Below are 18,661 nucleotides of genomic sequence, written 5' to 3'. Positions count from 1 at the left end.
CATAAGGAAGTCATATTAACTAACAAATGGTTCAAATGGCTCTGAGCACTATGGGGCTTAACTTCTGAGGTCATCAGTCCCCTAGAACTTAGAACTACTTAAACCTAACTAACCTAAGGACATCACACACATCCATACCCGAGGCAGGATTCGAACCAGCGACCGTAGCGGTCGCGCGGTTCCAGACTGTAGCGCCTAGAACCGCTCGGCCACTCTGGCCGGCCTATTACCTAACACACTCTTAAAAGAAACATATTTGAGATAAAATAAGCAAATAATTGTCACCATTGTTTATAGGCAGCTTTTTCTCTATTAACCAAAATATCCTTAGTTACATTCCAGCTCCTGCATAGATTCTGAGTAAAAATTATCAGGAATGGCGGGCAAAGTCTTTCAACATAAGGAGTCACCTTCATCATGCCAACAGCCTTGTGAAAGAGGGTGGAGCAGACAGAGGTTCGGAGCCCCAGTTTGCCCTTGGGGTCTCAGTCTCCCCCAAAAGGTGGAAGAACCGTATCTTTACCATCGATGGACAAAGACATATCAATGGCAGAAATCATGGACGACGTAGGTTTAGCGGTTCCGGCACAAGCAGCGGCAACAATGCCCCGTGACCGTCGACCACCCAAGTTCGCTGCCTAAGGTAACAGGAAAATGGCAATATAATGGACCACAGAACAGGCGGAAGTCATTCTAATATTATCAACCTCGAGGATTGGAAGAAGAGTTTGTGAACATAACCGTTATCAATATTTAACATACCACACTCAAATGTGACGTATTTAATCACATGTACGAGTTTCAGGCGTCTAGCTGTCACCATCTGGCTGTCTGCGTCCAACTACTCATACAAACGCACTTAAAAAGCCTCAAAAGCGTCATGAAATAAAACAAAACATAGGTATTCGTAATTCGCCTTACTTTAAAACCGAGAACCTCAGATTCCTTCTTTTGCTTCGTCGTACAGCTGAATTTTCACCAAAGCGCTCCTTTTCAGTGGTGATAACACTGCTTAACGACACACCAGCTGCCTTATTCCGAAACAAGTATGCGGTGGAGCATACTGCACTGACTGACTGCACTAAGCCACCGGCCGTTCCCCTGTACTCCAGAGATATCATATGGATCTTGAAGGAAAAACATTGCCTATAATAATCCTTGCAAACTGCTCACACATACAACTGAAAAAATTAAAAAAATATCCACGAGCCTGTTGAAGAATCCATTACGCTGTCTCCTTTTGTAAATTAAACACGTTACCAGATATATCTTGTTGAATGATATTTCTAGTTCCTCAAGCACGTCAGGCGTCCTTTATTTCTTCGCTGTGTGCATCACCTCTAAATCCCCTTCGCCGCCTTTTAGCTGGTGACCTGTCTCGTACGCGTGTTTGGCTGCTACAGGTTTACCATAACTGCCCAGTCTGAAACCGCCGTTATCTCTTTATACCTTGTCGAAAATGTTCTTCCTGTCTGTCCCATATACCTTATAGGGTGTAATGGGTATAAGTGCAGATATTTTTATAGCTTCACATATCAGTGTGTTGATTGTTTTTTCTCTGTGTCGAACAGCCTTCCCGCAAACACATCACAAACTTTGCGATCAGATGTTTTCTGCATGTTCGTAACTGCACCAAATAGTGGATTACGCCTGTAAGTACAGACTAACCGTTTGTCATTAACATCTCACCTCCCTAGCAGCTGCCCAGGGGAAATGCATAATGGCTTGCTTTTTCCATCTGTACATTCATGCTCATAAATTAAGGATAATTGCAGAATGTGGTGCCCTACATCGAGGCACTACACAAAACTGGCGCTAATAGCGTAGGCACATAGGGAACATACACGACAAAAATCTATAAGTCTACGGTATTGCTGATAAGTTGAGAAAACCGTCCCGAAACACACGTGCTACCAAACGCCACTGTTTCCTGCCCGTGCACCCCGACATCAATATGGGATATGATCACCATGCACACGTACACAGGCCGCACAACGGGTTGGCATACTCTGGATCAGGTGGCCGAGCAGCTGCTGGGGTATAGCCTCCCATTCTTGCACCAGTGCCTGTCAGAGCTCCTGAAGAGTCGTAGGGATTTGAGGACGTGCAGCGATAAGTCGACGGAGAGCATCCCAGACGTGCTCGATGGGATTTAGGTCTGGAGAACAGGCAGGCCACTCCATTCGCCTGATATATTCTGTTTCAAGGTACTCCTCCATGATGGTGGGGCCGTGCGTTATCATCCATAAGGAGGAAGGTGGGACCCACAGCACCTCTGAAAAGGCGGACATACTGGTGCAAAATGACGTCCCGATACGCCTGACCTGTTACAGTTCCTCTGTCAAAGACATGCAGGGGTGTACGTGCACCAACCATAATCCCACCCCGCACCATCAAACCACGACCTCCATATAGCTCCCTTTCAATGACGTTAAGGGGTTTGTATCTGGTTCCTGGCTCACGCCAGACGAAAACCCGGCGAGAATCATTGTTCAGACTATACCTGGACTCGTCCGTGAACATAACCTGGGACCACTGTTCCAATGACCATGTACTGTGTTCTTGACACCAGGATTTGCGGGCTCTCCTGTGTCCAGGGGTCAGTGGAATGCACCTTGCAGGTCTCTGGGCGAATAAACAATGTCTGTTCAGTCGTGTGTAGACTGTGTGTCTCGAGACAACTGTTCCAGTGGCTGCGGTAAGGTCCCGAGCAAGGCTACCTGCAATACTCCGTGGCCGTCTGCGGGCACTAATGGTGAGATATCGGTCTTATTATGGTGTTGTACACTGTGGACGTCCCGTACTGTAGCGCCTGGACACGTTTCCTGTCTGTTGGATTCGTTGCCATAATCTTTAGATCACACTTTGTGGCACACGGAGGGGCCGTGCTACGACCTGCTGTGTTTGACCAGCCTCCAGTCGCCCTAATATTCTACCCCTCATAACGTCATCAATATATGTTCTTTGAGCCATTTTCAACAGACATTCACCATTAGCATGTATGAAAGCATCTGCACACTTACTCACTGCACCGTGCTCTGACATGCACCAACACACCTCTGCGTATGTGGACTGCTGCCAGCGCCACCGTGCGACGACCGCAGGTCAAATGCATCGCATGGTCATACCCCGAGGTATACCCTCAAACCGCCCACCAGAGCGTTGTTTGACCATGTATCAGCATTATTTATGAGTATGAGTGTACTTAGAGATACTACCGAACCTAAAAACATACCATTTGTAATAGTTATAATTATTAGACTACAAATCAGGTAAACACTAACGTAATTTTCAGTACACTATCCTCAGTCACCAACAGAAACATCTGCACTTTATACCCATTACACACTGTACACTCTCGCTTATTGTAGTTTACTTTTTCCATTCCTAGCACCGTGTTTTAAACTAATTTCTCTCGGGCAGCCACTTAAAGCATCTACAGCTACGCTACACCATCTTCTCACCACCGTTTACACTCCACTGATTATGACATCGCTTCAAAATAATGGCTCAAATGGCTCTGAGCACTATGGGACCTAACATCTATGGTCATCAGTCCGCTAGAACTTAGAACTACTTAAACCTAACTAACGTAAGGACAGCACGCAACACCCAGTCATCACGAGGCAGAGAAAAGACACCGCTTCGCTCCACTGGATCAAACCTGTAGTCTCGCCCCACTGGATCGCTATGAGAATTTTCTGCTTCCTTTATTTACTTGTAGACTTCAAACGTTTTACAGATACGTTTACCCCCGACGTTAGCTTCTTGAATATTTGATGCCTATTAAAAGATCTTTTTAATACAATGAAACAGAAAAAAAAACTTATACAATCACGTCGTGGCCGAACTAAAGAGGGAATTTCGCGTAACTGTCGTCGAACATTCGGGGCTTATGATTCACATGGCGGTCCGCGAATTGTCTGTCCCGACCACTAACAAATCACTGATTATAGAACTGTGTCAAGTACAGCTGAGCGATGTGAATGAAGCATTTTGATAATATAAGCAGGTGTCATAGCGTCATTAAATTTTAAGGACATTATTCCACTGGGCTGTATTTTAAATTGTTCTGTGTGAAGCACTACCGGTTTGGGGCACGGTCCATTCTCAAGTGCATCTATAGCAACAGACGTAAATACATCGTCCTCGTCTCGCATGGCACGCCATTTTTTAATGAGACATAACGATGTATTCACATCGGTTGCTATAGATGCACTTGAAAATTGGCCATGCCCCAAAACAGTAGTGCTTAATAAAGAACAATTAAAATTACAACCATCTGGAATAATGTCCTTCATACGTAAGTGTCTCTGTAACTCTTGGACTGTTGCACAGCACGCTCTACTCTAGCGTAATGTAGCGATATTGCAGGTGCTGCATGAAAGCGGCGAGGCGTGTGGCTGACCAGCGAATCTACGCAAAGGTGTGTGGCTTTCATGATCAGAGTTCTAGTGACATTCTCACGTCTTCAAAATAGTGTAGACTCACGCACTTTGTAATGCGCCACGGAGAGGTTCAGTCGCATGGTCCGTATGTCAATGAATGGTTTTTACTGATCAGCCAGAATATCATGACCGCCGACCAGGCGATAACAGCGTACTTGGCCAGGAAGGACTGCTAGTCAGGCACACGAGTTGTGCATGTAGTATCAGTGAGCGTGTTATCGGAGAAAAATGTGAGAAGTCGCGTCATCTCTCTCGAGATTGACCGAGGGCAAATTTTGATTGCCTGGAGGGTTGGCAAGAGCATTTCGGAAACTGCACGAATTGTCCGGTGTTCGAGGAGTGCAGTGGTGAGTGTCTTCAACATGTGGCGAAACCAAGCTGAAACCACGTCCTGATGTCGTGGGGTTGGGAGGCCACCCCTCATTACAGACATCAGAAGTCGTAGATTAGATTTAGATTAGATTAATACTAGTTCCATGGATCATGAATACGATATTTCGTAATGATGTAGAACGAGTCAAATTTTCCAATACAAGACATAATTAAGTTAATTTAACAACATACTTAAGTTAATATAACAACTTTTTCATTTTTTGTTTTTTTATTTTTTATTTTTTAATTAATAATTTTTTTTTGTTTTTAATTTATATCTAAAAATTCCTCTATGGAGTAGAAGGAGTTGTCATTCAGAAATTCTTTTAATTTCTTCTTAAATACTTGTTGGTTATCTGTCAGACTTTTGATACTATTTGGTAAGTGACCAAAGACTTTTGTGCCAGTATAATTCACCTCTTTCTGTGCCAAAGTTAGATTTAATCTTGAATAGTGAAGATCATCCTTTCTCCTAGTATTGTAGTTATGCACACTGCTATTACTTTTGAATTGGGTTTGGTTGTTAATAACAAATTTCATAAGAGAGTATATATACTGAGAAGCTACTGTGAATATCCCTAGATCCTTAAATAAATGTCTGCAGGATGATCTTGGGTGGACTCCAGCTATTATTCTGATTACACGCTTTTGTGCAATAAATACTTTACTCCTCAGTGATGAATTACCCCAAAATATGATGCCATATGAAAGCAACGAGTGAAAATAGGCGTAGTAAGCTAATTTACTAAGATGTTTATCACCAAAATTTGCAATGACCCTTATTGCATAAGTAGCTGAACTCAAACGTTTCAGCAGATCATCAATGTGTTTCTTCCAATTTAATCTCTCATCAATGGACACACCTAAAAATTTGGAATATTCTACCTTAGCTATATGCTTCTGATTAAGGTCTATATTTATTAATGGTGTCATACCATTCACTGTACGGAACTGTATGTACTGTGTCTTATCAAAATTCAGTGAGAGTCCGTTTACAAGGAACCACTTAGTAATTTTCTGAAAGACAGTATTGACAATTTCATCAGTTAAGTCTTGTTTGTCAGGTGTGATTACTATACTTGTATCATCAGCAAAGAGAACTAACTTTGCCTCTTCATGAATATAGAATGGCAAGTCATTAATATATATTAAGAACAGCAAAGGACCTAAGACTGACCCTTGTGGAAACCCATTCTTGATAGTTCCCCAGTTTGAGGAATGTGCTGATCTTTGCATATTATGAGAACTACTTATTTCAACTTTCTGCACTCTTCCAGTTAGGTACGAATTAAACCATTTGTGCACTGTTCCACTCATGCCACAGTACTTGAGCTTGTCTAGCAGAATTTCATGATTTACACAATCAAAAGCCTTTGAGAGATCACAAAAAATCCCAATGGGTGGTGTTCGGTTATTCAGATCACTCAAAATTTGATTGGTGAAAGCATATATGGCATTTTCTGTTGAAAAACCTTTCTGGAAACCAAACTGACATTTTGTTAGTACTTGTTTGTTACAGATATGTGAAGCTACTCTTGAATACATTAATTTCTCAAAAATTTTGGATAAAGCTGTTAGAAGGGAGATTGGACGGTAGGTTGGGCAAACTAGTAAAACAGGTCATGTGGTGAACTGTGGCGGAACTAACATCAGACTTTAATGCTGGGAAGAGTACAAGTGTGTCTCAACACCCTGTGCACCAAACACTCCTAACGGTGGGCCTCCGCAGCCGACGACCCACGCATGTGCCAGTGTTAACACTGCGACATCGGCAACTACGACTGAAATGGGTACATGACCATCGGCACTGAACGTTGGCGAAATGGTAGAGCGATGCATGGCCTGATGAATCGCGATACCTTCTTAATCATGCTCATGGTAGGGCGTGAATCCGTAGCCTTCCAGAGGAACAGCTCCTTGACACCTGTACTGCGGGGAGTCCGCAGCTCATGGTCTCAGGGTCGCGTTCTCGCTTCCCGAGCACGGGGTCCCGGGTTCGATTCCCGGCGGGGTCCGGGATTTTCACCTGCCTCGAGATGACTGGGTGTTTGTGCTGTCCTCATCATTTCATCACCATTCATGGAAGTGGCTAGATTGGACTGAGCAAAGTTTGGGAATTTGTACGGGCGCCGATAACCGCGCAGTTGGGCGCCCCACAAACCAAACATCATCTGTACTGCGGGACGGAGACAAGCTGACGGCGGTTCCATTATGCTCCAGGGACAATGCACGTGGGCATCTATGGATCCAATGGAGCTCGAGAAAGGCACCATGGTGGACAAGGACTATCGTACACTAGCTGTAGAGCACGTACACCCCTTCGTGACGATCATATTTGCAGATGGCAATGGCACTTTTCAACAAGATAATACGCCAGGTTTGTGACCAGGAGTGTGATGAAGTGGTTCGAGAAACACAGCAACGAGTTTCAATTGATATGCTGATGTTCTGGCTCCCCAACTCGCCTGATCTGAACCCCATCTAACGCATCTGGGATGTGATTGAACGTGGCGTCAGAGATCATCGCCCCCTCCCCAGAATTTACGGGAATTAGGTAATGTATGTGTCCACATGTCGTGCCAACTCCCTCCAGCGAACTACCATGGCGCCATTGCTTCAATACCACTACGCGTCGCTGCTGTTATTCGTGCCAAAGGTAGACTTACCGGCTGTTAGGTAGGTGGTCATAATGTTCTGGGTGATCAGTGTATATCGCACGAGCAAAGGCAGGAAGTACCTAAGTCGCGATTTATTATTGTAGGAACCTTACCGTCTGACACATGTCGTAATCCGAAAGCCGAGAAGCAACCACGATCAGTGGAGGTTCATTCGTTTGTTTGATTGTCTTAACACAATAACAAACTAATTGCTCAGCAAGGTAAGGCCGAACAACAAAGAGATGTCATAACCGGCACGAGGTATGTTCTAAATAGACTAATGTTCTGTCAAGTGACAAATTTCCCATAAAATAGACGCGAAGCTTACAGCGCTGTGGGATGTGTATGCGAGACCTTTAATAACAGCTTGTTCGACGAAACTTCCATATCTAAAGACTGGAAAATATTACAGATCACATCAATACACAAGAAACTAAATGGGAGTAATCCGCTGAACGACATACCCATATCACTGATGTCAATTTGCTGTAGGATTTGGGAACATACACTGTGTTCTAACATTACCAATTACCTCAAAGAAAGCGATCTATTGAAACATAGCACGGATTAAGAATATGTATTAATTATGAAACACAAATAGTTCTTTGTTCACATGATTGAGTCCATATTTCTACGAGGGTTGCCCACAGAGTAATGCAACGCATTTTTTTCTCAGCCAAAAACTGCTACGAATGCGAAATGTTACTTATGTATTATTTGAAGTCTTATGAGTGAGTTTCTGTCCCTTCCGACAGCGTAGGACGGTTTCAAAATGGCGTCGGTCGCTGATGTACGCTACAAGCAACGTGCCGTCATTGAATTTCTCACTCAGAGAAAGAAACTGTGGGAAATATTCACAAACGCTCGTGCAAAGCCTATGGAGCATCTGCTGTCGACAGAAGCACAGTTAGTCGCTGGCCACCGAGGGTGTGGTCACCAGAAGGCGATTCGGCGGAGCTCCATGATTTGCAGCGGCCTGGGAGACCATCCACGGCTGTAACACCTGACATATTGCAGCGAGCTGATGCTGTCATTCGCCATTAAAGCATGTCATTCGTGGAACACATTTTGAGGATGATGAGGAGGTGATTTACAGTGTGAAGCACTGGCTCCGCCACCAGGACAAGGATTGGTACCGACAGGGCATGCACGCCCTTGTTTCGCGCTGGCCATAGAACCGGATGGAGATTACGTCGAAGAATAGGGTATGTAGATAAAACATCATTCTTTCGTGTCTGAAATTCTAATTATGTTCAGTAAAGAATTGTTGAAGAAACAATGCGTTGCATCATTTTCTGGCCAACCCTCATAGTTTTCTAGAACGGTTTTGACTTCGTTCCTCAAAAGCGACTTGTAATAGAATTGCTTGCCTATGTAGTATAGTCTCAGTTACTTGAGTGGATTCGTGATTTTCTATTAGAAAGATCACAGTTCAAAGTAACTGACGGAAAACCATCGACAACAACAGAAGCGATATCTGACATTCCCCAAGAAAGTGTTATAGGCCTTCTACTGTTCTTAATCTGTACAGGGCGTTTCAAAATGCATGGTACACACTTCTAGAGGTTGCAGAGGGGACTTCGTAGATCAAGTTTTACTTTGGAACCGAAGTCCGGAAATGTCTTCCATCGACGTTACAGGGCGTCAAAGTTACAGGTGCCGGCGTCTGCAAATGTACAATGACGTAACAAACTTTCTAGGAAGATCTAGGAAAGATCCCTCCAACGGAAACGAACGAGTCGGAAGTTATATGCATAAACCGTTCTGATAGCTTTGACAGTGGGATACATGTACTGGTAGTGTTGTTGCTACGATCGTAGGGATGACAACATTCAGAGGTGATAGTATGGACCAAAACAAGCAAACAATGTTCAGCAAACTTGGGATCGAAAAGCATACCTGAGGAGCTACGAGAACTCGTTCGTTTTCGCTACTATGAAACACATCTCCCCTACTGAACAAGAGTCCACAGCTCTTAAGGTGTGCAGGAACTCATGTGTACTGCACAATGTTTCCTTGTTTTGGTCCATACTATCACCTCTGAATATTGTCTACCCTACAGTCTTAGCAACAACAGTACCAGTACATATTTTCCACTGTCAGATGTATAAGAAAGGTTTTCGGTTATAACATTCGACTCGTTCGTTTCTGGTACAGGGATGCTTGCCTCAAAATGATACATTTATCCTTCTCCATCATCCTAGAAAATTTGTATCGTCGTCCTGTATGTGCGAGGGGTGTTTTTTTAAGTAAGGTCCGTTTGAACATAAGTACACAACGAAAGATTATTTCAAAAAAGTAAATTTATTTTCAGAAAGTACTTACTGTACTGTATTTTTCAACATAGTTGCCAAGTTTGTTCAAACACGTATCATACTCTCAATCAATTTTAAATAACTTTCTGCCTGCTCCGATAACCAAGAGTTCACAGCCGTTTTCACGTCGTCGCCATCATTGCAACAGTTGCCACTGAGGTGTTGTTTGAGGTGTAGGAACAGATGGTAATCGCTCAATGCAAGATCAGGACTGTTGGGTGGGTGTTCAAAAACTTCCCAGCCAAAACTGTCCAATAAATCGCGGGTCTGACGTGCAGTGTGGGGTCTTGCATTGTCATGGAGAAGCACAATTTCCTTGGACAGCATGCCACGTCTTTTGTTTTGAATCGCTCTGAGTAGCTTTCTTTGGGTTTGGCAGTAATCTTCTGCATTGATAGTGGTTCCTCGTTGCATGAAGTCGACCAACAAAACACCATGCCTATCCCAAAACACCGACGCCATGATTCTGCACTGGGACAGAGTTTGTTTGGCCTTCACTTTTACAGGCGAGTGTGTGTGTCTCCATTCCATGCTCTGTTGCTTCGATTCGGGTGCGATATGCGAAACCCATGTTTCGTCTCCAGTTACGATCTGACTCAAGAAGCAGTCACCTTCTTCACGATAACGAGTCAAGGACTTCATCACACACTCAAATCTTTGGTTTCTGTGGTCCTCTGTTAGGAGTTTCGGAACCCAACTGGAACATAGTTTCGTAAACTTTAGGTGTTCAGAAACAGTGTTGTGAAGCACTGATCTCGACACGTCAGGAAATTCGTTTGAGAGAACTGTTATTGTGAATCGCCTGTTCTCACGAATCCTCGTTTCAAATGAAGCCACCAAATCGTCTGTAATCAAAGAAGGGCGACCGGAGCGGTCCACATAATGGACGTTGTCACGGCTAACTTTGAATTCTCGTACCCACTTATGCACTTGCTTTCACTCATAACAATATCACCGTACACTTCGCAATACTATCGATGAATTTCCGCAGCAGACAGGTTCCTTGCTGACAAAAACCGTATCACTGAGCGAACCTCACACGCGGCTTGCGAGTTCATAGTATTAAACATTTTGAAAGCACAGAACAGAACTGTAAAGGTTAGCTACAGAGCTGAAACTGACCACAGTTGTTTACGAGGCATGCAGGTATACGACGCACGCTCTCGTTGCGGTATGAAACTGCTAGTGTCTACAACAAAACGGAACGAAACGCGCCTCGTATATACATTTACAGAGGCTGGTGCCTGTGAATTTGAGTGTTCTGTAGCGTCGTTGGATAACGTTTCCGGACACAGGTACGAGGGTTGTTTTTTTAAGTAAGGGCCGTTCGCGCGTATAGTCCCGTAGTTCGCGCGGACGCCGCAACAAGCCACTGTGCCACTTGCCGGCATCCTTACCGTTCACACTGATGCAAGCTGCAGCTCTGTAGCTGACGTGTACGCATCGCTGTGCTACCTTATAATGTTTACGATTATTGAATCGCCCGCCGAGTGTGAGATACGGTCAGCGATACGTTTTTTGACCGCGAGAAGCCTATCAGCTGCAGAAATTCATCGTCAGTGAACAGAAGTTTTTGGCGTGAATGCAATGAGTGAAGGTAAAGTGCGTCAATGGGTTAGAGAGTTTAAAAATGGCCGTCAAAACGTTCATGACGAAGAACTCTCAGGCCGGCCCTCTGTGATCACTGGTGATTTAGTGGCTGCAGTCGAAACAAAGATTCGTGAGGACAGAAGATTCACAATTTCCACTCTTTCTTTGGAATTTCCATAAGTTTCAAGATCGGTTTTGTACAAAATTGTGTCTGAAAACCTAAACTTTAAGAAACTGTGTTCTCGGTGGGTACCCAGACTCCTCACAGAGGACCACAAAGGGAAGAGATTTGCCACTTCATTGGACTTTTTGATTCGTTACGAGGAAGGAGAGTCAAACTGTCACTGAAGATGAAACATGGGTATCCCATATCACTCCCGAAAGCAAGCGACAATCGATGGAATGGCGACACACAACCTCACCCGTCAAGGTCAAAGCCAAACAGACGCTGTCAAAGCGCAAGATTATGGCAACTCTGTTCTGGGATCGGCGCAGTGTTTTGCTTGTGGACTTTATGCCACGAGGAACGACAATCAACCCAGATGCCTACTGTGCAACTCTAAAGAAGCTCCGCAGAGCAATTCAAAACAAAAGGCGCGGCATGCTGACAAAAGGAGTTTTGCTCCTGCACGATAACGCTAGGGTTCACACCTCTCAAAAGACTCGGGATTTGATTGATTCTTTTGGCTGGGAAGTTTTGAACCATGCACCATACAGCCCCGACCTTATCCCTAGCGATTTTCACCTTTTCCAGTACCTGAAACACCATCTTGGTGGGCAGCGCTTCAATGACGACGATGAAGTGAAAGCGGCCGTGAACTCTTGGCTGTCGGAGCAGGCGGCCGAATTCTTTGAAGAGGGAATTAAAAACTTAGTTGTACGGTATGACAAGTGCTTAAATAAACAAGGCAACTATGTAGAAAAATAGGTAAAAGTGTGTAGAATCAGAAAATAAAAGTTTTACAAAAGTATTTGTATCTTTTTTTAAAAATAAAAACGGCCCTTACTTAAAAAACAACCTTCGTACTAACATCAATCGTGAGACACGATTCATAAACGAATGGCTTAGCGTCCTGTCCTTCGCTCGCGTAGACTTAATGGTCTGCACAGAAGTTTTTTGCTTTTCTTTAATCAGTTTTTTATGTTATTCACAAATTGCGAAACATTCTAAACTTTTCACGCTAATTAAGTCCGAATGTGATTGAGTCCGAAAGTCCAAGGTTTTTGTTAAAAAATGTTCAAATATGTGTGAAATCTTATGGGACTTAACTGTTAAGGTCATCAGTCCCTAAGCTTACACACTACTTAACCTAAATGATCCTAAGGACAAACACACCCAACCATGCCCGATGGAGGACTCGAACCTCCGCCGGGACCAGCCGCACAGTCCATGACTGCAGCCCCTTAGACCGCTGAGCTAATCCCGCGGGGCAAAGTTTTTTGTTAATCGTGGCTCTTGCTTTCGTGAGATTTCCAAATGAACTACCATCTCCTAACACTTATTTCCTTATATCCAATCGAGAAGTGAAATACGAATTCTCATAGATATAGCTTTAAAATTGTTTTAATAGAACGAAATATTTTCTTAGCAGTTCTCAATGCTTATTTCATCATCTTAGGGGCGGAATTTCCAAAGCAGTGGAACAAATATTTTTTTTAAATTTCTAACAGCGAAGTCAAATACAAATTTGCATATATTTAGCTTCGCATTTCCTTGCATAATTGAACATTTAAAAAAATGTTCATCCCCTCTTTCGCCCCGTTTGGAGTGGGACTTAGACCAATCAGTTCATAAACGATACCTTCGGTATAAGATCCACACCCTCCCAAATTTTAAGTTTCTATGTTTAGCGTATTTGGCTGGGCGATGATGAGTCAGTGATTCAGTCAGTCGGTACATTGCCTTTTACATGCAGAGATTTAGGAAACAATCTGAGCAGTTACAGATGATGCTATCGTTTGCCATCTAGCAAAGGCATCAGAATTCAGAAGATGAAAACCAATTGCAAATTAAGACAAAAAAATTTTGGTTAGACAACAAACCACGCAAATCTTAAGGTACCAGTCAACTAAATACGTATGGTTACCGATACGAATAAGTTATAGTGGAACGATTACGTAGATAATACTATGACGAAGGCGAACCAAAGACTGCGTTTAATCGGCAGAACACTTAAAAGATGCAACAGTCCAACTACTGCCAACACTTCGCTTGTCCGTCGTGAGTTAGAGGAGTGCTGCGCGTCAGGATTGACGGACACAGAAAAAGTTCAAAGAAGATCAGCTCGTTTCATATTATCGCGAAATAGGGGGGAGAGCGTAACGAGAATTAGAGTGATAATCATTATAACAAAGGCACTTTTCGTTGCAGCGAGATCTTTTCACAAAACTCCATCTACCAACTTTCTCCTTGGAATGCGTAAATATTTTGTCGGCGCCGACCTACTGCGGCGTGTCGCCTTGTGTCACTCCTGCCTAGAGCCTGTGTACTGGGAAAATGGCTCATGCGTGAATAGTGACAGATGATCTGAAGCGGGTTCAGCCGAGTACGTAGTTCTAATTTTCATATGCTTGAGGACAGTAGTGCACAGAAACATTCAAGAAACAGGTCAAGAGAATGTTTTTGTGAATTGTTCTGTTTATTTCTTGAAGGCTTTATTGTTTATTTATGTTTGCACAGTTTTGTATATGCTTTTGGCAGTTTGAATGATGCTTGAATGTGTTCTAAAGTAAATATATAGGTCATTGTTCTACTGATGAACACTGTACAAACTAGTGTAAGAAAGTTTTAAGGCAGTGTGAATGCAGTCAAATGGCTCTGAGCACTATGCGACTTAACTTCTGAGGTCATCAGTCGCCTAGAACTTAGAACTAGTTAAACCTAACTAACCTAAGGACATCACACACATCCATGCCCGAGGCAGGATTCGAACCTGCGACCGTAGCGGTCGCTCGGTTCCAGACTGTAGCGCCTAGAACCGCACGACCACTCCGGCCGGCTGAATGCAGTCGAAGGGGAATTTTGTATCATAATATTTTAAGTACGTTTATGGTAAAAGGAAAGCTAATTCAAGTGAAAAAATGATTAATAACGTAAATTATAAACAAAATATCAGAACGTTAAATATTTATTTCGGGAAAAATTACAGTTCGAAAGTGTGTTATTTGTTGATTGGTTAGTTATGAAAAGCGCCACTAACGCCCGAGAATAATGTTTTTCTATTGGTCTTAAGGAGACTGTCCAATCAGAACAGAGTGCTCTTCGCGCGTCATTTCTCTTGGAGATAGAGAATGCTTACAGCAGTCTAACGAGTCGGAGCCCAGCCTTTCAATGGTACGGTCGTCTGCAGTACGAGCACCGAATGATTTATATTTTGCCGGTTTTAGTTGTCCTACATGTTTCAAAAGTGTTTTAAAGTGAATGCATATGTATTCCGGTGTGTGTTTTTAGAAGGTACTGATTTTTTATGTAATTTTGTGTATGAGAAAAGAGTAATTCCGCGTGGCATATTGACCAGATCGTTGACTAAAACTTAGTAGTATGGGGAGCATTTTCATTTAAGAACAATCCGTGCTTAGTAGCAGTTCAGATTTCGGGAAATACGTCACCATAAACTCGCTAACGTGAATGAAAGTGTTTGTGCGTGACTGTGTTAATATTAGCACGGGCTTGGCAGTAAAAGTGTACATTATCAAGGTTCAGAATACACCGAAGTTTTGCCAGTATTTCCACCCTTCATTCTAAATTAAGACCTTTTCCCGATTTTTAGAGTAGTTACATTGTATGCAGCCTGGTGCGAGTCGCAGCACTGTAGGTTTCTGCTCGGCTTTCCTACCGGCGATCTGCAGCGACGAGTTCACAGGTAGGTGCAAGTGATGGGCGAATGTAACCGCACCGCCGCCATACGTAGCCAGAAATCATCATCGTCATCATAAAATAAGGGAAATCAGAGGGCGGACGGAAGGATGTAAGCGTCCGTTTTTCTCGCGCATTGTTCGAGAGTGGAATACTAGAGAAATACTACGAAGATAGTTCGACGAATCCTCTGCCAGGGACTTAATAGTGAGTAGCTGAGTAGTCTTGTAGCTGAAGGAACGACGGCAGTGCGTACTTACCTCGTACGTGGACGTGATGCCGAGGTCGTAGAAGACAGGTAGGAAGGCAAAGGCGTTTATCGCGGCGCTGAGGATGACGCCGACACACACGTAGGCGTACTGCATGCCGTACAGGTAGCTCTCGGTGGCGATGCCCAGCAGCATGATGCCCGAGATGAAGCTGCCCAAGCCACAAGCGAGAAAACACAAGTTTAGAGGCGTGCACTGGGTGCACTTCTCAGACTGCCCACTCGGTTCATCTGTTTAATAGCAACTTGCTACACTAAAAGCTTGTTATTACTTTTAATGATCGTATAGGAAATATCCCAGTAACGAATATAATGGGGCCTTTTGGAGAACCGGTATCTAATAAAAATGGAAAGAAATACTAAGAGTTTTTGCCACTTAACAATAATCTGAAAAGAAAACTCACGTTTTAAAAAACAGATATACCTAATTACACTTGGGCCAGTTGAGGTCTTACAAGGGAACCTCCCCATCGCACCCCCCTCAGATTGAGTTACAAGTTGGCACAGTGGATAGGCCTTGAAAAACTGAACACAGATCAATCGAGAAAACAGGAAGAAGTTGTGTGGAACCATGAAAAAAAAAAGCAAAATATACAAACTGAGTAGTCCATACCCGAGATCGGCAACATATAGGATAAAGTGAGCACAGGAGCGCCGTGGTCCCGTGGTTAGCGTGAGCACCTACGGAACGAGAGGACCTTGGTTCAAGTCTTTCCTAGAGTGAAATTTTTGATTTCTTTATTTTCGCAAATTTATCCTCTGTCCGTTCGTTCATTGACGTCTCTGTTCACTGTAATAAGTTTAGTGTCTGTGTTTTGCGACCGCACCGCAAAACCGTGCGATTAGTAGACGAAAGGACATGCCTCTCCAATGGGAACCGAAAACATTTGATCGCAAGGTCATAGGTCAACCGATTCCTCCACAGGAAAACACGTCCGATATATTCTATACGACACTGGTGACGGCATGTGCTTCACATGACAGGAATATGTTGTCGACCTACCTAACTTGTACACTTGGCGAATGGGTAAAAAGATTCTTCTACCTTGCCCGATTTAGGTTTTCTTGTGGATGTGATAATCACTCCCAAAAAAGTGATGAAAACATAAGAGTTAGTCACATAAACTGCAACAAATGAATGCAACAGTTTCACAGTCGCACAGTTTTACCTGTGCTCTCTCAAAACATATGTTTTTAACGTTTTCAAATTATTCCGTGTGTAGACCGTCAAATCCTGCATATGTCCAAGCAAATCTGAACATGTCCTGGTATTTTGGAGAGCGAAGTTGATTATGTGTGAGTACCTGAACTTCGATAATTGTCTGAAAACAAAAAATTAAACTTTTCACTCGAGGGAAGACTTGAACCAAGGACCTCTCGTTCCGCAGGTGCTCACGCTAACCACGGGACCACGGCGCTCCGGAGCTCACATTATCCTTGATGTTGCCTATCCTGCGCATGGACTACTCAGTTTGTATATTTTGCTTATTTTTTTCATAGTTCCACACAACTTCTCCCTGTTTTCTCGATTGATCTGTGTTCAGTTTTTCAAGGCCTATCCACTGTGCCAACTTATAACTAAATCTGAGGGGGGTGCGATGGGGAGGTTCCCTTGTTAGATCAACAACTGACTACATTTTAGTAAATGATAAGCTAGAAGATTAATAAAGGATATAAGAATTCATAGAGGACAAGGTATAGGATCAAATTATTTTCTACTAATTTCCAGAATAGATCTTTTTGCAAAATGGAAGAAAATGACAAAACAAAAAAGTAACAATTGAAATCGAAGCATTTATAAAGTATACTCTCTTGAAGTGGGCAGCATGGAACATCTTTACCAAAGCAGATTTAATTATTCGTTTAACTAAGCTAGTAAATAATCTGTTTTTGAGGCGTTTGTCTCAGGTAAGAAGTGTTTCATACCATCACTTTAGGTTTAGTAGTTATTTACGAGAGATATTCGGAAAGTAAACTCCGATCGGTCGCGAAAAGATGAAAATCAGAGGGACTCAAGTCCAGGATGAATGCTGGGTGATCAAACACTTCCATCGCCAAGGCAGCAGGAATTTCTTCCCTGTGGCCGCGAACTGTCATGAAGAAAGAAACGCTTCAGGGTTATGTTATGTAGGCTGCATGACATCAGCCGAAACTCCTTAGCATGACTTCACACCTGACAGGAGACAATATCTTCTAGATATCTTTACGCGCTCTTCGTGAACTCAGAATTGAAAAATGGACGTGATGCCACAAAGGGGCGTACTAGAGACAGCGGAACGCGTCTGCGCGTAGCTTTGCCGGATTTTGACTGTAGTTTTAATTTCATGAGCTCTCGGAGGTTGAAAAAATAGCCCTCGTATTTAGTTTACAGTTCGATACATGCATGATTCCCTCTTTGACTCCCCACGATCATTTACACCACAGTCGTCTGTACTTCTGCTGTCTCCATTGATAAAGGCCGCGCGGCGTGGTCGCGCCGTCTGGGGCGCCATATTACGGATTGCGCGGCCCTTCCCGCCGGAGGTTGGAGTCCTCCGTCGGGCAAGGGTGTGTGTGTTGTTCTTAGCATAAGTTACTTTAAGTAGTGTGTAAGTCTAGGGACTGATGATCTCAGCAGTTTGCTCCCTTAGGAGTTCACACACACCTGAACATTTTTTTTTCCATTAAGAAATCTGCCGTCGTTTCTGAATTAGTTCAAGGTGTACTCTAACACACATCAAGTTATATAAAATCCATGATGTCTTACAGTCTCGCTGTTGACCTCTGAAAACCAACAGATCACGTACAAAAGCATCATCCTCAAGGTTCTAAGCATATTCTTTTTAACTCATACAAATGAAAGTTTATAATTAAAAATCCACTTCTGGAACAGTATGAATTGCCAAAAACAAGCTGATTTAGGCTAAATTTAAAAACTGCCTTTGGTCCTGTCAGAAATTTGTTTCTGGTAATTTGTTGGCTGTCTGTTGCTTTTTCTGAGATACCGGCAGCTTTAGAAATGGGTAACAAAAATAACTACGTCTTATACTGTTTGTTAACTTTCGTTTTCAGTGGATGGATCGGCATCAGCTAGGTCACATGACCTCGTGCCACGAGATATTATATAAAGGTTTAAGATTCAATTCAGAACGTTAGTTTACAGTCTGGAGGACTGA

The 18,661-nt window shown here is 43.2% G+C and overlaps 1 protein-coding gene across 1 annotated transcript in view; it reads right to left on the bottom strand.

Annotated features, from left to right (window-relative positions):
• The window catches only part of LOC126092361 (sodium-coupled monocarboxylate transporter 1-like), a 300,651-nt gene that overhangs the window by 246,273 nt on the left and 35,717 nt on the right, over positions 1-18,661 (bottom strand). Inside the window, exon 3 of the mRNA XM_049907903.1 lies at positions 15,499-15,658. Within this exon, the coding sequence (XP_049763860.1) occupies positions 15,499-15,658 (160 nt within the window). The remainder of the gene's footprint in view (positions 1-15,498; positions 15,659-18,661) is intronic.

Source organism: Schistocerca cancellata, chromosome 7, assembly GCF_023864275.1.
Source record: "Schistocerca cancellata isolate TAMUIC-IGC-003103 chromosome 7, iqSchCanc2.1, whole genome shotgun sequence".
Classification (NCBI taxonomy): domain Eukaryota; kingdom Metazoa; phylum Arthropoda; class Insecta; order Orthoptera; family Acrididae; genus Schistocerca; species Schistocerca cancellata.
Note: the sequence above shows the minus strand (reverse complement) of the source record. Positions and strands in the feature narration are given on the sequence as shown.